The following is a 22,985-nucleotide window of genomic DNA, read 5'->3' on the forward strand; positions in this document are numbered from 1 at the left end:
GCCAGGGTTGGTCACTGTCTGCTAAGGCAACAGAGAAAACTGGGTACGCGAGGTGAAAGGAAAAGCTTGCTGCAGAGCCAGACTGAGCCCTACCCAGTTAATGCTGGACGTTAGCAGCTTTGGCTCTTGATCTTTGTTACAGTGGCATGGCCAGATCAGCACTTGAATAAGAAGCCAAGACATTAAAATATTTTTCTCAGAAGGGCACTACAGGGTTTGCTGCCTGCAGGCTCTTCACAGACCCACAGCCCTGCTGAACTTTAATATTGAAATTTTTTTTCTATATTGCTGCAAATGTTTCTACAGATGGAAAAAGGGAGGAAGCACTGGAACAAAGGTCAGGGGAGAAGAATCTCCCAGGAACAGGATCCTGAAAAGTAACTTGCTGATCCTGAAGCGGCTAATGTTAGACAAATTCACCAAGGAGTTACCTGGACCTTCTTCAGACACCATAGTGACCGCGGCACCTCCAATCCTCTGAGCACAGTGTGATCCACTGCGTGGGGTTTGCCTTTGCTCAGACTGCTCCAGATGGGAGAGCCAAAAGCCAGCTCAGGCTATAGATGTAGGTGAGCACGTACTCGCCTGAACAAGCGCTGGTTTCCAGCATAATTTGTTTGCTTTCTGTACTCATTCTTTTTTCCCCTTAACTCTGAACCATTCCTTTCTGAGCCACAGCAGTTCCTGGAGATCAAGAGAGTTAAATAATCCTCAGAGTGGCAGTAATTTTGGGAAGCTGCCCTCTCTTATATCAGTGTGCAGCCTGCTACGTATCTAGCCATGAGCTCTTTCTGACGCAGTCGGAGCCTGGCAGGAGAAGAGAGCTGGCTCCAAGCTGAGCTTTCAGGGCTCTGATGCAAGACTAGCTCTTACAGAAAACATGCACTACCTTCTCCTCCTTTAAACTGAACTCCTCTTGAATAGCCATCTAACAAAAAAATATTGTTTTGTTTAGGTTTCTCTGTAGTAAGTAGCACAACATTAGGCCTTGGTTTGGTAACACAATATTATTCTCAATTTTCCTTTGGGAAGACCGGGGCAGCACATGGTTGAGGGTCTTGTGTGAAGCCATACAGAGGCATGAGCCGTTCACTACAGGAGGGCTGCTGGTGTTTCATCAGGAGTTGATCTCTGTGCACTTTTGTCCCGAGATACCTTTCAAGCCAGGACCCTCAGCACTGTTATATTCTCAGCCCTTGAGTTTCTTTGTTTGAAAATGGCAAATCTGTGTTCTGGAAGAAGACAAAATGAAACTGTTAAACTATCTTGTTTCATCAGAAACGTAACTAGTAATAGAAAAGAAAAAGTGTTAAAAAGCTAATTGCTCTTCCTGAAGGTCAGTTCTTCAAGGACACAAGGATGCGCTGATTCTGCTTGAGATGTGGCATAGCACATATGCTCACTGCGTGACTGTTGTAATTAAATGTAAAACATTTATTTCTCAATGGATTTTTTTCTTCTTGCTTAATGTGTCTCTGTTGCTGCTTTGTCTCATAACAACTCTATTAATTAAGAAAAAGTGTCAAAGGAGCAGCTGATGAATGAATGAATCATGAAATTAAGAAATTGCTGGTTTTCGATGTTTTTTTCTTTTAGAAAGAGAACAACTACATCTGTCTGAAAGTGTTCTTGTCAAATATGGGGACATTTAATATTGCAGTTCCCGGGAAAATAGCTCTTCTTTTACTTTGGTGTTTCAAGAAGAGAAAAAATATTCATAGTTTGTTTAGAGGAAAAAAGAAACAGCTAGCAGTTGTCAGAGTGTCGAAATTATTTTGGATTGATCCATTTGCCTTGATCTTTATGACGCTCAAGAATTCCAAATACTTATCAGTCAATCATTTAAATTCCTCAACTAAACCCTGTACCTTGTTAAATAACGAAATAAGGAGGGTTTTGATATGCTTTTCTTTAGGCTTGTCAGTCCACTCTCTGAAAATACAAATCATGGCATCTTAAAGAATTCTTAGGAGTTTCATTTTTAAATAACAAAAGATCCTTATGTTTCTTCATATGGTTCATCACATTCTCATCAGTGATGCTTTCTTGCTGGTCCCTCTTAGGACTAGCTTCAAGCATCACCTTCAGCAGTGGAAGGAGACCACAGGACATTAAATTTACTGGTGACTGTGCTAATGTCACCAAGCAACAACAGACTGTTAGGTGTTGCAATGGCCTAGTGGAAAGGCAAGGGGAGAGAAAGGGTGTAATTAGCAGACACATATGGAAACATGTAAGATGTGTGAACATTTTTGTGTGTGTACTGACTTCTTAAAGACATTTTGGTCTAATCGGTATATTGCAAAATGGAAAGAGTGAGTCATAATATCAGACTACAGCAGTGTACACCCCAGATTCTGTGCTTTCTTCATTTTGGGTGCAAAGGAAAGAAGAGGTAGGCAATTCTGGAGCGTGGACCCTGCTGAGATACAAACCACGCTGGAGAAAAGCAGAAAATGCCTTTGAGCATCATGGCTGAGACGGGAAATGGCTTGAAGGCTAAAAAAAGTTAAGATATTCCCCGCCACCACCACCTTGTTACTGGTGCTCGGTGTGGAACAACCTGTCCGACCCCCCACGTCCCAGCTGCTCTCTCAGTGCTCAGCATGACTCACGTGGTCTCCTCAACACTGACCCCGTGCAATGACAGAACAAGGCTGGGATTCCCCTCACTGCTCTTCAGCTTCTTCCAAGCCAGGTTTCCTGATACCTGTGATGGGACACCCTAGCTGGGCTATGAGGGACACCCCCCCCCCTCCCCTGTCTGATCTGCTGTGCAGTCGTAAAGCCTGGACCTTCCAGGAGCTCCTCCTCTGCCTCCCACCACTTTCCCTGGGCAGCTTTTTTGTTTTGAAGTCCTCCTGCTGAAAATTCTGATGTGCGAGACCAGTGAAGTCTGTAGGGAGGCAGGGTATCTGTTAATGGATGCAGCCAAGAGGGGCTGCTGGGCACACCAGCCCTTTTCAGACTGCTGTGGCTGTAGCAACGAACAAAAAATTTCTGCTTCAGAAATTTTTAACTGCTTCTTGGAGATCTGCATCCTGGAGCTGCCATATGGAGCGTCTGGTTATACATCACATCACAGAGGGGCGTTTTGCTTTCTCTGCAGCTCAGGGAATATCTGTTGCTGATGGAGAAAGAGCAGTCACTGCCACGCAGGTAAGAAGCCATTGTCAGCTGGAAGGGGGAAGAGATGATCATTACTAACTTTCACACATCTTTGCTGAGCTAAACAAACACACATTTTACAGGGCTTCCAAAATCACCCAAGTGCTTGCCTGAGAGGTCAGCTAGGACCTATAAGTTGCTTCTGGGTTCCCCTCTATGGGTCATCTTTGCATTTCTTTGGTTCAAGACCCCAGTGTTTTGGTGAGCTGCAGTAACGTGCATTGCAGTGTGCAAGGGTAACACCATTTTCCTCTTTCCAAACAACAGTAACTTCACAGCCAAAGTTCTGCTGATGTATCGGATCCAATGTCCAAACTATGCCAATAGATATATTTCACGTACATCCCATCATACACCTCCACTGATACATGAAAGACAGCTTTTGCCCTGATCTGTGTTTTCTCATGATAGATCATTTCTCCTCTGAGCATTCAGCCTACTTTTGTTCCTGCTTTTTTAGGATGGCACAGCTGGTTGGTTTTCCACTTTCAGTTTTTCACCATTCACCCGCTTTTCCCATTCTCCTACAGTGTGTTGAGCATTACATACCAGTATGTGGACCTGAACTGCTGCCAAAGGGGAACCTGGAAATCAGAGGCAAATCAGAGCCATTTATAAATCAAACCTGAATAGATTTTTGCTGCAATTTGTCTCTCACGGTATTGTGCACTGTGATAACTTGAAGGGTAAAGGCATCAAACATGCAGGTTGTAAAGAGGCTCAGAGTGTCAGCATTAGTCCCCCAGAGTCCAGACTTCTCAAGTTTCTTTCCTCTTAGCAGGTAAGACCTCACGTGGTGTGGTGGCCCTTTTCCACATCTGATGAGTTGCCCCTGCCAGTAGTCCCCATCTCCCCAAGACAGCAGAGCAGCACTTAACCCTTTCCTGGTGATGAATGACTTCATATCATGCACCTTCATCTCTCAGGCCCTGTGGCCCATGGAGTTGTCCCTGCCATATGAACATATAGTACATATGAAGATGTGCTACACTGAACGTACAAAATTTAAAAATCTGCTTTCCTGTCATCCTACTTGCCTCTCAGGGGCAATGCCAGCACCTCCCAAGCTCTGGGATGAGTAGTGTCCCCCTAGGGACATCAGGGGAGAAACCTAGCACTGTCATATTAGTTACTGAACTCAGCAGAAGCAGCTGATGCCCTTCAGCAGGACCTGCACTCTTGTACATGTTTTTTTTGCCCTGTGTAAAATCCAGATTGCATGTGGCTTCTTCAGTGAAGCTTCCCAGGAAAACAGGATTGCTGTTGCTCAGCCTCTGAGACTGCAATTCCCCAAAAGGTCTAGTTCTAAGAACCAGCAATAAGAAGTAGGACTGATTGCTATTCCTATCACCTTTGGGACAATTCTTTTATGTAATTGTTTAATTTATATATATATATTTATAAAGCATTCTTTCAATGTACCCAGATTCTTAACTCCTGTATCATAGATTGCAGTCCCCTGTCTTTACTTCTCATCTATCCATATCTTGTCTTTTTTTTTTTTCATGCCAGTCCTTACATGATTGCATATCATTTTCAGAAGATTTCACACTTCTGAAAGTCCATATGGTTGTCAAATTCTTTTCTGATGGCACTTGTTTATGACTTGAAAATAATCAACATGGATTCACATATCCTTGTTTTTTCTCCTTCCCCCCTGCCCCCTCCCAGTCTCTTGTACACAGCTCCAGTAAGATTAATTCACTACTTCTCTAAATGATGCTGCCAAACCTAACACATCAGCGGAGAAGGCCTGGGGCAAAAATCTGTTCCATCTTGCTATGCTCTTCATTCGTGTCAGGCTCCAAGCTAGCTGTCACTCCAGACTGCAGCCAGGTTTTCTTTGGGCCATCTACCAAAAATCACAGCATCAGAAAAGGTTCTGGTGTCCTGGCATGGCTAACGGCCAATGAACCTCCACGCACAGAGAAGAGCAGAGCACACCTGCAGCTGCATCCTTGTGGTGTCACTGAACAATTCAGCTGAAAGCAGAGTTTGGTACCCTGCAGTGTGCTAGGGATAAGGTAAGAACTGAATCCCACTGATTTCATCAGGAGACACTGAAGAGAGGACTGGGCAAGAGGAGAGGAGCCCGGGAGCTGCCCTGCTTTGTTCTGGGCACAGAGCTGCAGGTGCAGCCCCAGACTTGAGCCCTGCCTGAAGAGATGAGACGCGGCATGTGCTGGGAAACCGGGGGAGCCGGCAGGGCAGGAGCACCCCAGGCTCGTGTTGGCCAAGCAGGGGTTAGTGCTGCACTGACTGAGTGTGATTTTTATGGGTCTAGGATTTTGCGACGGAGAGGGATGAGCTGCATGGGAAGAGAAAGAAAAGAAAAGGGAAGATTAAGGGAAAGAAGGGAAGGACAGAGAAGAGGCGTGTCTGTGGGAACAGGCAGCACTGAATCCAAGGAAACTCATTTGCAAAGGAAGGGGCTGAAACAGCAAATCAGCCCATTAGTTCAGAGCAAAGGTCGTCCTGGAAACCTGGAAAACACTCTGTGCACTCGGGCCCTGTTGGCAACCTGGCAGCTTCAGCATCCTTAGCCCTCGGGGCTGACAGTGACCCCCCACCATCCCCATATCTCACCCCAATGCCTTGAAGAGCAGGGTCTTGCATGGCCCTGTATGCCTGGAGCTGGTGCACCATCTGGGGCTAGAAAAAGGGAGGAAGATCACAGCTGGATCCCATTTTTCTGCTCCTTTCCTGCCCTTTGACTCATCCCAGCAGTCCCCTGATCTCATTGCCTGTTCTCACTTCCCCATCTCCCGCCCAGGTGGGTGGCAGCAGCAGCAGCCCCAGCAGCGGTTGTTCCTATTGCTGCCATAGGCAGGCACAAACCTCCTATCTTCAACATTTCTGCACAGTCTTTACACACGTGGCAGGATGGGAACGAGCATCCTCACCCTTCCTGTGGGAAAGCCACAGAGCAATCAGCTCTTGAAAGAAAGCAAGGCAGCAAAGTGCTGGGGAGAGAAACTTAAAGGCAGAGGCTGCGTTTCTGTGGCTTTATGTGGCACAAGGGAACACTGGCAACTAGTGAAAATCCATGAGCAGAGCCACAGATTAATTAATTAAAGCTTTGATTTCTTGCGACCAAAAAAAACCCAAACAAGAGTAGGAAAAAGCGGGACTCACATCCATGTCATGGCAAACCATGTGAAATGGTTTTCACACCTAATCACAATCCAGTTAAAAAAAAAAAAAATATCTTTCCATGCAATAGCACATGTGAATTGCAAAAAGACGCTTGTTAATTTACCAGAGTAGAAGGAATTATAAAATTGGTATTATGCATTGCATTCTTAAACTGTATCTATTGTGGGAGGCCCTGTCCCCGAGTTCATTACACCTAAGAAGCAGGAGCACCCTGGTGGCACTCCTAACCTCACAAGAAGCATTGTCTTGGCAGGACTTGGGTCATACTTAGCAGATTATCTCCGTACCAGGAGGGCAAAAATTTTCGTCCAAGTAAACAGCGGAATTTGTGACAGCCAGCCAGCTTACTGTGCTGTGCTCCAGGGCTTGTTTGCAGCGGACACTTGGCTCTGTCCCCAGCACAGCCCTGAGCTGCTGCGGTGCAGCAAAAAGAGATGGCAGAACCATTTGGGTCTGGGTTCTTCTGCTCCCCAGCTTTCTGGTGGAAGGGAGGGTGGTAAAGCCCAGCAGTGGGGTGGAAGCCCAGCGCAGGCAGTGCCAGCAGCTAATGCTGAAACGCAGGGCACGGAAGGTGGGAGGGCAGGCACGTCTCGTTGGCAAAGACGGCTGGAGCAACGCTCGCTTTCTGCCGCGCTGTAAAGCGAACACCACGGCCTTCACCCCATTCCCTTCGGGGGTGCCTGCTGCAAAGCGCCCGGTGGCCCACGGGGACGGGGACAGGTCTCTAGCCGTGCCAGGCAGTGCTGCAGGGTACAGAGGGCAGGGTCCCCGGGTCCCCCGCCCGATGCCCTGCAAGGTCTCACCCGCCCGGGCTGGCAGCTCCTTGCGCTGACACTCGTGTGCATGAAAACCACGAGATGGCACTAGCAACTTTTGCAGGCTGGTGGCTTCCCAGTGAGCAACACAAAAATATTAGCACGCTGCCTTGCTGTGCTCCCGTCAAAATACAGGTGCTCTGCAGTCACAGAGATGCGAGAGGGACATTTCTCTTACTGACTGGTCAGCTTAAGCTAAATCCATTTCATTACGTACTAATGGTCAGCAGTTTTTATTTCTAATGGGCAGATTGGATTAATGGCCTCCACCTACCAAGATATTTTGCATTTTTATGCCTCGTATATTCAGGAGAAGTGATTAAAAATGACAGCTGATTCTAAAGTGAACCGTGCTTAATGCAGAAGGCTGAGTCAAAGCAGAGACAGGGTGCGCCTGTTCAGTTGTGAGGCTCTCTAAAACTCCAGATGCCTTTTTTGTGGCCAAATTGAAGCAACACTGTCTATCTGTAAATTGCTAAATAAAAGCAGGCTGGACACTGATCTCCAGCTCCCAGCCCAGGCCAGCCCTGTTTGACTGGTGTCCACACCCTTCACAGCTGTCCCGTCGGTCACAGACATGCCACACAGCAGCTGGCCCGGCTTCCCTTCTGGGATGCTGGGGGATCCTTCCAGCTCTAGGATGCAATTATCCCATTTTGCAAGGGAGGTTGTTATCCAATATAAAGCGAGGACTGCCTTGGAGCCCAGCTGAGAGGTGTTTTTACAGCATGACCCTGAGGGGCTGAGTTTCAAGCCCTGTGGGAGGACAGGAGGATGCAGTGTCTGGTGGGACAGTGTTGGAGACAGAGGGGCCCGGCTTGATGTAGACTCTTCCATAGCGGGAACAGTCCTTGGGGTGAAGGGCACCAAGCAGCATCTTGGAGAAATCTTGAAGAGCTCCAAACCAGAGCCAACAAGCAACCACATGACCCAGTATCTGAACCTTCTCCCTGTCCCTCTTCCGTTTGACACTGTAGACATTTCCCATCACAGGACTTACAAGACCTTGCCAGGCTTTCCACATGGAGCAGTTGGATTGCTCCCACACACGCGCACGTGCAGGACATTTCCTCCCAGTTACTTATTCAACCCATTCCTTCCTGGCTCAGGGCGAAGCAATGTTTACCGGGTACATTGTCCCGTACTCTGCTGTGACTTCTCCTGGAACAGGAAGCACTCAGTGAAATCAGCTGGGTGAAGGCTGCACGTAAAAGTGACTGTCTTCTGTAGGGCATGAATTCAGTGATGTTCATTGCCATGAACCGCTGTGGGAATGCAAGGAAAGAAAAGCAATTCAACGAGGAGTTTGACAAATGGACAGAGGATAAATCCATTGTTAGCACAAGGTAGCAGTTGGTCACACAGTGATCTGAACACAGTTTTTGGCTCAGGAAGTCTGGAATCTGTGAGAATTTAACAATTTACACTACACTGAGTCCTGGAAGCTGGGCAAGGATGCCACAGGGAGGATTGCTCTGTACTAGAATGACATTTAGGTTCAGATGAGAGACAACACATTATCTGAACAGAAATAATTTTGAGTTAGTTTGGAGAAGAGTCAACATGGTTTTATAAAGGGAAATCACACCTTATAAATCTATTAGAGGCTTCAGAAGGCATCAACAAATAGGTGTACAGCTAAGGATGGTTTTCCAAAGCCCTTCATCAAAGCTTCCTAAAGAAGCCACGCTGTGATGGTTTCAGAGGTAAGGTTATGTGAATAAAGGACCGATTAAAAGGCAGGAAACAGAAGGTGGAAATAAATAGCCAGTTCTGACAGTGGAAGGGGGTTGGCAGTGGAGTCATGCAGGGATTTGTACTCAAGCTTATATTGTTCAGCATGACTTAAATCTGGAAAAAGGAGGGCTTTGTAAGATGGGAGTTTGTTGAGGTTATTAAGCTTCCAAGATAGTAAAAATGACAGACGACTGGGGAAGTTACAGAAGAGTCTCACAATACACAGCAACTGGGCAATAAAGAGGCAGATGAAATTCAATGTCGTTAATTCTAAAAATAATTACATCAAAAATAAATCTAATTTTACATACACACATACTGATAGTAGGCCCTGAACTGACTTGTACTGCCTGGGAATTGGATCTTGGGGCTATTTAAAGGTCTATGAAAGGGGTAGGTCAGTGCTTAGCCACAACCAAACCAGCAAGTCACATTACCAGAAAAGGAACAAGAGAATAAAATGGAAAACACCTTCAAGCCATTCTGTAAATTCACAGTGCATCTACATCTCCATGTGTGCTTTTGGACCCCCTAGCTCAGAAAGCACATAGCAGAGTAGAAGAAAATGCAGAAGGGTAACAAGAATGAACAAACCCATGGAATGGTTTTCCTATGAAGAATAACTAGATTACAACCTCTCAGCTTGAAAGAGAAAAACAGAACAGAGGGAAGTTATATAGAAGTCTATAAAACCATGAGTGGTCTGAAAATAGTGAACAAGAAATGGTTATTGACTGTCTCTCCCTAGAGCAAACCTAGGGTGTATGAAATGGAGTTAGTAGGTGGCAGGTTTGGCATATAACCCTTCCTGTACAGCATGTCACAGTTCCACGTGTAGCAATGAAACTCCCTGCCACAGGACACTGCAGATGATAAATGGGCTCAGAAAGCAAATGAACAAATTAAAGAGAGGAAAACCATTTATGGAAGTGCCATCTATAGCACCTCAGGCCTTCTTGAGCCACACAGTCATTTGTATAGCCTTTTGATATGTTCTTCTGAAGGCAGCTCAGGTGTCCAAGCTAAGCCACTGCAGTGCTTGCTACCTAGGCATGAAACCGCAGGCTTCAAAAAGCTTCCGTACGGGATCACAAAAGCTCATCTTCTTGCTGACACCAGCCACTGAAAACACAAACGTGTTCCAGTGTCACAGCACTCCCCAAACTATCAAGCTGCAACAAGGTCTTTTACCATCTCACACCAACATACTCTTCATGACAGTCCCTCTGATGCCTTCTCCTAGTGTCTCTCCCCATCCAGGGCATGCTCTCTTCTCTTCTCTCTGCTTCTTCCTCCTCTCTCTTCCTCAGCTGCTCTCCCTTCCTTGGCTGCCCAACCCCTTAACAGAACCAGCCACAGCTGCACCTTATCTACATCGGCCAACCCACCGCCCCTGAAGCCAGCCCACAGCTGTATATTATCATTGCTAATTAACTCAGCTTTATTTTTCTACAATTCCCCCCCTTTTTTTTTCTTTTTAATATTTCATACCTCATGTTTTTACCAATCATCACAAACTTTTTACAAATAAACTTTTCATACAATCCTCTATAATTCCTCTACAATTCCCCCTTGTCTTTTTTTTCTTTTTTCTTTTGCAAATAAACTTCATACAGTCCTCTATAATTCTCCCCTTTTTTCTTTTTCCAGTATTCTGATTTCTTCAATAGTTAACGCATCCACGATTTTACTTTGTTTTCAAAGCCCTTTGTGAGATGGGACTGTCTTACCAAGACCAGGGTAGCTCCATTCTGCTGGGCAGATGGGAAGGCCAGTGCCAATGCTCAGGCTGCTGAACCTGAAAATCACTCCTGAAAGACCTCAGCACTCAGGATATAAACCCAGGTAATTAGAGATGTGATGGGACGGTTGCATAACTAGAGCTGCTGTGGCTGAATACAGGTTCTTTAGGAAAGGACGACAGATGGTGGTGTGGTTTGAGAGGGTGGTGGAGTTTGTGCTCTAGTCAACTGAGGGGCATGAATTAATGCACATTTGCGAGGGAACAGAGGACGAGACAGTCAAGAGCTGACGTGTCAGGAGAAGCTAATGAAAGGGATATTGTTGTGGGCATCTCTTACAACCCACTCAATCAAGAGAAGATAGACAAAGCCTTTGAACAACTGGAAACCAGTTCGTAACAGGCTACATCAGTTCCTGTCTTCTGTAACTGGAAAAACCTCTGGCTTCACTCACAAGGTGTGCTGTCAGGCCTGCTACACGTCTGTATCTAGCAGAAAAGTTTGGAGGAGAAAATTACTAATAACACTAGAAGACTGAGTCAGGGATGCAATAAGCGGGACATACACAAGTCCATGGGCTGAATGGGCTGCGTCTGACAGTGCTAAAGGAAATGGCTGATGTCATTGTGAAACTGCTCTCTATCAGTTTTGAAAGGCTGCGGTGAATGGTGAAGTTCCAGATGGCTGGAAAAAAGAAAATGTCATAACCCACTTCAAGAAGGGCAAGAAGGGTGATCTGGTGAGCTACAGGCTGAGCAGTCTCATCTCAGTCCCGTCCCCTGGAAGATTATTAAGAAACCCGCAAATCCATGCTCAAGATGGACAAGAAGGTGATTTGGAAAAGCCAGCAGGTATTTACCAACTGTCAATCATGCCTAACTAACCTGATTGCCACCTTTGATGAGATGAGTTCCTGGTGGATGGAGAAAGAACAGTGAATGCAATTTTCCTTGACTTTAGCAAGGCTTTCAACATAGTCTCCCACAGTATCCTTGTAGTCAAATCAAGGAAACATGGATTAGATGGGTGAACTACAGTGTGGGTGAATAACTAACTGGACTGCCAGGCTCAAAGAGTACTGGACAACAGTTTAAAGTCTAACTGGTAGCCAGCTGCAAGTGGCAATCTTCTGAGGTCAACACTGGGTCCAGTGCTGTTTAACATTTTCATCTATGCCTTGCATAAAGGGATGAAATGTACCCTCAGTGAGTTTGCAGATGACCCCCAACTAGGGGGAAGTGACTGATACACTGAAGGGGAGAGCTACCATTGAGAGACCTTTACTAGCTGGAGGAAGGTGCCAACGAGAACCTCATAAAGTTCAGTGAAGACAAACGTAAGTCCTGCACCTGTCATGGACTAATCTGGTATGACAGCACAGGCTAAGCACCTGCTGGCTAAGGAGCAGCTCTGCAGAAAAGGCTCGTGGCGTCCCAGTGAATAGCAAGTTGAGCGTGATTAAGCAGGCCACCCTTGCAGTGGTAAGGCCAGCAGCATACTGGGTGGGTATAAGCCAGGGATTTGCCATCAGGTTGACGGAAATAATTGTTCCTGCCTGCTAAGCATTCCTCAAACCACATCCAGAGGGGTGCGTACGGTTTGGGGCTCCCCAGTACAAAAGAGATATTGACAAACTGGAGAGACTTCAGGTGGTCAGGGAGCTAGAGCATACAATGTGCAAGAAGAGTGCAGAAGCAACTGCAGTCTTCCATCACATAAAGGAGTATTATAGAGAAGACAGAACCAGAGTTTCTCAGAGGTACACTGAGAAAAAAAGATGGAAAGATCATAAGTTTGAATGTGGGAAATTCTGACTGCAGATTAGGAAGTAATTCTTCACCCTGATGGGGGTTAAGCACTGGCACACATTGTCCAGAGACACTGTGAAGTTGTCACATTTGGATATTTTCAAACCTGACTGGACAAGGTCCCGAAAAATCTGATTTAACTTGAAAGCTCCGAGGTCTGAGCAGCTTTATGCCTGCTTTCAGCAGACACTTCGGACTAGACAACCTCCAGAGGCCTCTTCCACCTCCTGATGTTTCTATGACTCTATAACTGCCACATAAATATATATAAAACCCACAATGTTAAACCATAAAACCATAAAAACTAAACAAAGCCAAACATACATAGCTTTGCATATACAATGTAATGTTGACATGCAGACATGTCCTATCAAGGGAATAAAGAAATGTTTAATAGGTAACACAACACACTGATGGAAATAAGAGGGAAAGACTATTATGAAGACCAACGTACATGAAACAAACCAAGATGGGATTTTAAGCCTGCAAGATTACCAATATGTGTCACAGTTCCTACTTTATCATTCAGCTTTACTGAAGCAAATGATTTACAACACCACAATGAGAATTAAAAGATCTGGTCTGCAGAGGCAAAGCTGAGTCCAACATAAAAATATTTTTGCTATGTTTATTTTGTCATCATCCCACTGACACACACTGCCAAGAGCGGGAGAGCTTGTGTCACTGCCATCATTTTGAAGCCTAGTTAAACCAGTCAGTGAGTTTGCAATACTTCATAAACGAACACGCAGAAGGTTAAGCACAACTGACTTTTCATCTCTATTTTATTTCACAGAAGCAATGAATTCTGGGGTAAGAAGGAGAGAAAGTTCAGGGAAAACCTGCAGTTCTTAAATGACATTTTTCATAATTTAACCAAAACAATAAGTAAATGCCGTGACGCTTGTGCATATTCAACTCTCTGAAGAGATCAGCCCCTTCTTAATTAATGAAGCCTACCTCCAGTGAAACAAAATCTGGCTTTCTTTATTACAGACAAAAAGTTTTCTGTACACTACCATCTCTTTTTCCTGACAGTAGGACACTCAGATATTCCAGAATTTGGTTACAAGCACCATCAATGTAAACACTTGAAACTTTCATTTCTAGTTAAGAATCAGTAAACAGAACAGAAATACTTGGAGACAGAACCAGTGGAGACAGCGTAAGTTCAGAATCCACGGAAGGTCATTTGGCTTTGTGCCCATTAAGATTAACATGGTAAAATCTGGTGCTGAGCTGCTCAAGGAACTGCCAGTTAATGCCAGGCATGAGCCTCGCGACTGGCACCTGAGCTGTCCTGTGCTTGTTTGCAGAGCTCCAGTACCAGTGGCTCCTGCCACATCGGGAGATGGACCCTGGATGCGCTGAACCCCTTTCTTGCAGAGGAACATCCGAACTGGAAAGACATTTCAAAGCCTCCTCTTTGTTAAAAGCCCCAGTCAGCTCTTGTCAGGAATCTGGATGTCGGCATGAATCCAGGATCAGGCAGACACATCAGCTCAAACCAGTTTTTGATTTCACGTTCAGATCAAATGTTATCTATGTTAATAAAATATTGTGAAAAGGCCCCCTTTTTTTTTCCTGTTTCAGATAATGAATACTAAAATTGTTAACAGATTTGAACCAAATTTATCCTGTTGGTTGTCATATCTGGAAATGGCTAGTGTTGATACAATGGCTGTCCCATAAACATACAACGCTATTTCATAATTTATTTTTGTACTGCAACAAATATGACAGAATACAACGAATCATAAGTTTAAACTTGTGGAGCCTGACTGTCCTAGGCATCACTGCTCGTATGGTAAAATGCAAGCTGATGGAAAAAAACGGTGGTCTGACCTCACAGTGTTTTACATGTATTTTGACAGTGTGCAAACAATAACATAAAGCACAGCTGTGGATAAATTGGGTCCACTGCGTTCAGAGTGGGTTTGCTATAAAGGCCACAGAAGTCAGAGCAAAGACTGTGTGGACTCTGAAGGAGTACAGAGCAGGTTAACACACGCACACCATGACAAATCCTTCATGGGCACTATTTCCGGCCCCAGACATTTCTTAAGAGAACAGTTTACCCAAGACTTCTGTAAGCCTAAATAGTTTTGGAGGGCAGGAGAAGTCTGATAATCTCCTGCACTCTCAGAGCTTGGACAGATTTTCCTATTTATACATTGTGTTTAGCACAAAAGAAAAGGTCTACCTCTGGTATGTGCTATGATAGCATCTCACAGAGAGCAGACTTGGACTTCAGCTGGATGCCTCTTTCCCTGTGTGGAGAAAATGACGGCAAGTGGAAAAAGCCTTGAGGAGTAGCATCCTGACTCTTGACTATCCCTCTTGCCTCTTCTGGATTGGGGGTGCAGGTTTAATGGAATCTCCCCCCTCCCCTATAAATCTATACTCAATTTTCCTGGGCTTTCTCCCAGAATTGTTCGTATAAACTGTGCGTTTACTTAAATGGGCCAGGGAAGCTGATCCACTTTTTATAATAACTCTTATTTGGAGTGTGTGTGTACTTTTTTTTTTTTTTTTTTTTGTGCTTCCCCTCTCCCCCCGCCCCCCCCCCCCCCCCCCCCCCCCCCCCAAAGCAGCAATTCTTCTGATTAAAACTACCTGATAATATAGCAAACATTTTTCTCCACAAATGCATTTTTATTCCATCCACCACAATGCCATCATGGTAGGTCTTCAGCATCTGTACCTGTGTATAGATTACATTGAGCATTATACATACACATTTTAACATGGTCATTTTCTCACTGGCTAGATCAGAGCTGCAATCAGTACTACTACTCTGCCAAAAATGTAACTTTTCAGAACATGCATGATGCAACCTGTTCACATGACTTAAATCTGGTGAAGGTACTTAGTTGTCGTACTATCAGCTTCTTACCTTTTTTTTTTTTAAAAAAAGTAACAAATTAGTTGGAGCAAAACAGGGTATCAAGTATGCATTTTTTAAAAACATTGCTTGAAAAGCCGGTAAAATTTGACTTGTTCTCCCTTTGGAGAGAGGTATTTGAGAAGAAATGTGTTTTCCCCAGAGAGAAATATGCTTGCACTGGAAATATGAAGAGTAAGTTTCTGCATTATTTATTTTTAACAGAAAAATAATGACCCCTTAAAAAATAGGGAGCTGCCATGCATTTGGAACTAGTGGTGTAGCAATATATAAAAATGCTGGGTAATCTTCCTTGTTTTGTATTCCAAAAAGGTAAGCCCTGTATTGCCTGAGTTAGAAGTTGCAAACATGGTTTACTTGGGTTACCACTGTCTACACAAGTGGTTTGGACAGCAACCTGGATGGCTTCTTTCCAATGGGAAAGGATGGGCTTTTTGAGGGAACGGGTTGAAAATGTTCTGTAAGGTTTCCCTTTTGGCACTTTCTGAATCCTGGACTATCAGAGTAAGAGATACAGTGGAGCCTCCTCTTCCCTGGGGAAGGAGTGAAGCTTTTCCCCCACCTCACCACTGCCAGCTCTCAGAGGTTACAAGGAACCACGTGTGTCCTCACAGGAAAATTCTTGGTTGACTTCACTGTAACCATGCTACCTGGACCTGCTGTGCTTAGAGCTGCCTTTGGAACTTGTGAAAGGGAAAGAAGACCCCTTGCTCTTCCCATCTTTCCTGAGTTAAGGGCGTTTCTCAGAAAAGTTAAAGCAGTTTAGTGTCACAAATTACTCTTCATTGTCTGCCAAAAAAAACAGGTTATTATGTGCCTCTTCCAGAATTTCCTTCACCACCAGTCCAAGGGTCAGTCATAGAAACCATCCACCTTGTGCTGCAGTGGAAATGTCTCTGTGCTGGTCACCTTCTCCAGTGCAAAGGTAACGGGTGCAAACCTAGACCGCTTTACTGTACATAATTTGGGGACACCCATTTCTGAGGGATCTGACTGTTTTCTTCAAATATTTAGCATGCTCTGCTGCATCACCTTCTCCCCAGCGAGGAACCTTCTGCACACTCAAAGTGGGCCCACTCCTGTCATTCACAAGGAGAATATGTTTGCCCTGGAAGGTGTAAGACAGAGAAACCTCAGATGTAAAACTCTTCTTCGTTAACTGGTAAAGCTGGGCAAACACTACCATGATTATCCAGAGAACAAGGAGCTGCTCTCGAGGACTGTTTGTGCTGCTTGGAGAGAGATGCTGATGTGAATGAGCTGGAAGACCATTCAGAAAGAGAAGGCAGTGAACCATCAACTGACTCAAAGGTATTGCACGTGGCTGGTACAGGCCTCGCGCCGGTGGCTGCCTGTTTAGCCTTACCAACAGTTTGTTTCTGGGGGGGAAGAGAAGCTTCCAAGTCACTGCAAAATCCATTAAGGGCAGAATACGCAGAGACCACAGACAAGTCTGAGAAGGACAGCTTCATCCCCGTGTCTACATCAGTCTCCTGGGCACCCTCCAAGTCATCAATGTTAAGCCTGGGGCTGCATCTCCATGTTTTTAACCTGGTTGCAGGTGACCCAGTATTCAAAAACTGAGATGGTTCACTGAAATGAGAAGTCTCTGAGGCTGAAGAGCAGTTCACTGTGGGCAAGCAGAACAGAGACTTGCTTCGTTGAAACGACCGTGAAATGCTGGAGGCGCTGCTGGATCTGCGTGTGAAGTCTCCTCGATCATTGTGTCTCAAGTCCTGCTGGGAGAAACCAAGATAATGACCAAGGCCATTTGCCTGATGTACCTTGTTTTGATCCATTTCTTTTGGTTGTTCAGGAACAGATCGGTGGCTCTGAGGAGGAAAGGCTGGCAGAGTGGTGGAGCGGGAATATGTTGACACAGATGGATATGGTTGCTTGTTCTGCTTTGCAGACTTCCTACACCAACTGCGTGCTTGCTGCAGCCGGGAAAGGGAGGAAAGAAGATCACATTAATACAGAATTGGCAGTCTTACAAATGTAAGCCTCTGTTGCCGAGTTGTTACTGCAAATAATTATGAAGCAGACTTCATTCAGTATGCTTGCAGCAAATGTTTCACTTCAATAACAAAGAAAGCATGCCCTGCCAAAATCCCAAATATTTACATAAGGAGCCTTGAAGACAACAAGAATAAATGGTAAAGGAGCCCTGCCTTGTGGGCTAAATTACACTAGCTCAGAATCCTCACTTCCTATTGACTTGTTGAGATTCATTCATATTCTGTCTTCCAGAGTTACTGCCTTAGTGGGCAGCCAAAGAATAAAACTGAAAAAAATGGGAGATGTATGCTGCCATCATTATAATTTCTCATTTCTTCCTTACTGTGTTGCAAATATTTTTGGTTTTTTCCTCTGAAACATCAAAATGCCTTTAGCAAGCAACGTCATTCTCTAGTCTTCTCGGTGGGAATTTACTACTTCTTTCACCTCTTTCACATTTTCTTTTTCATCTCTGGTTAGCTGAGCAGTATGCTCTGGAACCCGCTTGCTCTATTAACTGGTTCCAAATGACTTTAAGCACAGACATCTAATTCGCTTGTAGACACCTAGACTGAAGACCTAACCTGATGGTTACGATCTGAATCTGGACCTGAACCTCAGCCCCACGGCAGGATTCAGTTGCCTACCTGCCAGATACTCGAGCATTTGAACAGGAACAGCAGCTGTGACAAATGGGGAGCCAACACCCTTCTCAAAAAGCAGCTGGAGGGCAGGTGGCCTTCCTATGGGATTAGACACTGTTGCGTGGGTAACTGAACTGAGGCCCTAGTGTTTGAGCAATCAAGGATTTTCATCATCCCACTTATCTCAGTAAGGCTTTCGGAGGTTTGCATTTTTAAAAGTTTAATTTAAATCCTTACTGTAGTTTCTTGCATAATACAAAAGGCTAGATTTCTGTCCCAAAAGGGACAGGGACTAACAGGACAAAGTGCAAGATCATAGCCTTCAGAATAAACAATGATCTTAGCTATGGGACTTGCCAGTTGGAAACAACAGAGAAGAAAGGACTAGGTATCTTGGCCAGTATGTGCTACTAAAATGGCAAGGCTGTGACAACCATGACCCTGGGCAGTCTCAAGCGAGTTAAAAAAGTATTAATGCATTGCAGACAACACTGCTAAGGCCTCATCCAGCATGCTGCATGTGACTCAAATCATGCCTATGTGAAAAAGAATAAAACCAAAATGAAAATGATGCAGCCACAAGGAAAAAAAAAACAAAAAAAAACCACCATAAGATTAACTGTCCATTAAAAAACCTGGACCACAAGCTAATAAAAGGTTTCTAATCACAACAGAAGTAGAAGAGTCTTCTGGGGTGACTAATGGATGGAGATGGAGCTCAATCATTTGACCAAAGAGATTATATGACATGACAGAAAGGGATAAGACCTGGCAGCCAAGGAGGTCCTTTGTATCCCCTGTCTCTGAAAGAACTCCATACATCGCTGCTTCTAACATCTTGCTAGTGCACGTCACATTGTCTTAGTGACCCAGATCTGTCATAACCATCTTCTGGGTTTTATTGCAGTGATTTTATAGGCAAAAAAGGATTTTTACATTTGCAAAAAATGGTTTTTTTATTCGTGACTGCATGGCTAGAGGTGATTTACAGGACAGCTAGATCATAGGGGTTCACTTAGGCATTGTAGATGAATATAGGTACAAATGTATCCGTAATGAGGTATGTTAATTCACAACCTATTTCTGTATAATATAATAAGCTGTTTTCCTTAATGCCATAAAGAATTAAATGAAGTAATGGGGAAATTAACCACAGTAGTGTAGCAGTTTCGTTAACTGGTAAGAAAATGAGTACGAGAGAATCAAATAAAAGGAGTCAAGTTGTCAACAAAACATTAACCAGAAATCAGTTTAGACCTCTACACACAACATTATTTTATTTACACAACATGTGAGTTAATTTGTTTAAAAAACTACTCAGCAAGATAAAAGGCTTGTGCCTATGAAGAAAATACCATCTGTTTCTTAACTGAAGACCTTTTTGGGAAACCCAGCAATAACAATCTGACATGCTGAAAGTCCACAACCAAATCACTGCACTCTTTTGATGGGTTTGTCCAAGAAAACACTCCTCGTTATATTTTGTTTGCATTAACCAAAGTTACTCTTTTTTTCTCTGCAGTAGCTCCAATATCAGCTACACTACATGGACTCAACCACCACGCCTGGTGAGTCAACAGAAGTCCAGAACACTTTTCCTACTGCTCAGGGGGAAAATCATGAACTGCCTGACCGCAGCTTGGTTTTATGCTGTATTCTTGTGTTTTTGTAGACTTAGCTGATAATTTGGCAGATCAAGCATCCAAAGAAACCAAGGATCCAAGCGAGTGCAGTGGTCTTACTTGTGAAAAGGAAAGTAGGTCTTTGGCCCCACAAGCACTGGTAACAACTAGGACAAAGATGCACCTGGAAACAAGGATTTTTGGAACAGATCTGACACTTGCACCAGGGAGAGTTCTGTGGGCAGTATGAAAGCCTAGCCTTTACCTTGCACAGCCCACACCATCTGTCTATACGCATATAAGACAGAGCCCTCAGACATCACAGGTAGGATTTAATTGCCTAGTTAATACAGCTCATGGAGTATAGAGAGCCATGCGGCTTTCCCTGCAGAAAATTCCTGTGTCTCGTTAGCTGAATTGCTTTCTAGGTCCTTGAGCTGCACTGAGTGCATACCCATCGACTACAGTGAGAACACAGGCTGTAGCTCACACAAAAATACTTGCAGTTAGATGTCTGTTTTAGGTACGTACAATCTGGAGCTGAACCTAATCCTGCAGAGATAACTCCCATGTGTTAATTTTTCTTTGGTGTATAGAGGAGCTATTTCGCACACTAGTAGAAGTTTCATGCATTTAGATAACGGTAATAATTTGTTATACTTATTTGTTGACATAACTTTTGACACATGTTCCAAAGAAAAAGTAATTTAATTTGGTCTCTCAGGTCACCATTAGTGAGAGTCACTGTGTCTGTTAGAGTCGTGTAATTGTAGGTACCGGCTGGATCCTGCCTGGCCTGCAAGCACAGGCCACTCCGCACCAGGGATTTCAGTGCCTGGGAATGTTCCCAGGCATGTTTAATTTATTGATACAGGTAAAGTCTTAGGCATTTTAGGAATAAAGCACAGGCACAAGAATAGCTGTTTTGAGCTCCTTCCAATATTTACAAACTCTCCAGTTTAAATCAGCTTGTGTTAGTTTTGGATTGCAGATATGTAGACATATGTAGGATGTAGACAATGACTACAGCTGCAACCAAATTGCCAGTACTCAAAAGGATGCTTACCCCAGGTATCACCCACAAGGGTATGGGCCAGAGGGCAACACCAGAGTAAGTGGATGGGGTGGGATTAAACATCCCTGCTAGAAACGCTGCGGCTCTCACATAAAAACTTTCTAACTGAAATACAGACAAAAAAGTAGAAACTCAAAGGAAAGGAGACGTGCACTTCTAAGTGGGACCACTTGGAGGGGGCAGCCTGGCCCGTGCAGCTGAACAGCTTTAAGTACCTGGTGTAACTGGAACATGCTTACACTAACAAGAAAAATCTACTTTAGGTAAGGCATTACTTTTAGGGGTTTGTTATTTTAAACATTTTTTCCTAGCTATTTTCATGTTTCTGTGGACAAATAAGAGCATTTCATTTTATACAAGGTATTTGCTGTTATTTCTGCGACTGGGTCACAGCTCCTGGTCAAGCCCAGCTGACCTGGCAGGAGGCAATGGTGGATCAGCAAGGAGAAGGGGACAAGTACAGTCTGCCCTTAGGATGGCTGCCTGAAGGGCATGCCAAGAGACGTCATTAACACAGCTCATTTCTGAACAGCTCTGTTTATAGGAGGAATTGTTGACCTCAATCTTTTTTTCAGATGCTGCTCTTCGTGATATGGGCAAAAGGAGGAAATAATAGGAGGAGATTTTTTTTAATACTTTCATCTTAAAGCAACATATCCGAAGACTTTCTTGACTGTGAGAATACTGGACTGCACAACTGTACTACAGGTAGAGTGTCACAAGCTCCATCTTATGAAACACTAGTGAATAAAGATTACAGACTAATCCTATATTGTAGAGAACTGGATTATGTGGACTAATAAGACTTTTCTATATCTACATTCTGTAACTTGTCAGAGATCACAGAGAGGATTCCATGATTTAGTCAGGATTAAAATTCAGGCAAAACTAGTTCCTAGTCCCATTCCAAGGCCATTGACTGTGCTCCCTTGCACCACCCCTGTCATGCCATATGGAGACCTGCATGCAGCCTGTGCGTTCATGTGATTGTGCCTCTTTGTTTTAACCTTACAGCGCCTAACAGTCCCACAAAGTTCAAACTGGATTTCCAGGTGTGATTGCTCGCAGGAGAAACCACGACAAGCAAGGAGATGCCAATCTTCCACTGCCCTTCATATGCCATGGGATGCTGAAAACAGCAAACCCTATTTTTGTACCTTGAGGACAGTGTGAAGCAGATGCAGCTACTCTTCTGCAGAACAGCCTCCCCCCGCCTCCTCAACACTGCCCTTGGCTTTGGAAGCAGTTGCATCTGCTTTGATTTCTGAATTCCTTTCTTTTTTAAGTCCTTATTTTCAGCCTTCTCACAGCTTGCTTTCTGCATCACCTGTTAGCTTGCTGCAGCCTGGCAGAGCCCTGCCTGGTACGGCCATGCTGCCTGCATCAGGCCCAAGCACAGCAGAGATGCCAGCGAGTGGGTCAACCATCTGAGAGGACAAAGACTTGATCCAAACTGACACGCTGATTATGACTGAAATTCCAAATACAGGGAAAGAGATTTGTCAGACCTCGCCACAAAGATGCACAACAAACCCGGCCATTGACTGAACAGATTAGCTCTCTAACAGGACAGATTTTTTCATCTGGTGCTAATCTGCTGCTCATATATAATCTCTGCACAGATCTTTGTGAAGCCTGGAGGGATTTAGAGTCTTTGTGTATTACAATGGGCTGCAGAAGAATTTAATGATGAATATCTGGGAATGCCATAAACAACTTGGGGTGAACCTCGCAGAAATGCGCTTTTGAATTCACTTGGGCTGCTTATACCTGACACAAAAAATCCATCAGTGTTCCTGCAGTCTATTTTAAGTAATCTTTTTAAGAAAGCAGATAGTGATCTCATTACGCATTATCTGTATTAAGCACTGCCAGCAAGGCTCCGCTGAGGTCAGAACCCAGCCAGCATGGCAATGACATCACCATCTCGAGCCCAGATTTTGCCTGGCGTGCTCAATAGGAGTGCAACGGTGTTTGTTTAATTGTATTAAAACCAGTGGGATTGGTCCAGGGGAAAAAAAACCAACAAAACAAAACATGAAAAAGCGGCAGAGGTTAGTCCTCAGTATTATCATAATAAGTCTTATTTAAAAAGCAAAATGTCTTCAGAAGGGCAGCATATCAAAAGGCAAAATGGACAAATTTGACTTAAAATTGAACATATTTGGAAAGTGGCATGTACTGTGTACACAAAACTAGAACAGGCGTGTGCCTTGTAGCACTACATACATTCACTCTCAAGACTTTTTGCTGTATGGTGTATAGAGTCATCAGGGATCTTACTATGCCATGAAACATAACTGCAGTAACAGAAA

At 44.3% G+C, this 22,985-nt stretch overlaps 1 protein-coding gene across 2 annotated transcripts in view; it reads right to left on the reverse strand.

Annotated features, from left to right (window-relative positions):
- Nucleotides 1-15,022: 15,022 nt before the first annotated feature.
- FAM124A (family with sequence similarity 124 member A) overlaps nt 15,023-22,985 on the reverse strand; it is a 54,199-nt gene continuing 46,236 nt past the window's right edge. For both annotated transcript variants that reach the window (XM_040584381.1, XM_040584380.1), the window contains exon 4: nt 15,023-17,268. In XM_040584381.1, coding sequence (XP_040440315.1) covers nt 16,465-17,268 — 804 coding nt within the window. In that variant the 3' untranslated portion in view covers nt 15,023-16,464. The remainder of the gene's footprint in view (nt 17,269-22,985) is intronic.

The sequence above is a fragment of the Falco naumanni genome, chromosome 2 (assembly GCF_017639655.2).
Source record: "Falco naumanni isolate bFalNau1 chromosome 2, bFalNau1.pat, whole genome shotgun sequence".
Classification (NCBI taxonomy): Eukaryota; Metazoa; Chordata; class Aves; order Falconiformes; family Falconidae; genus Falco; species Falco naumanni.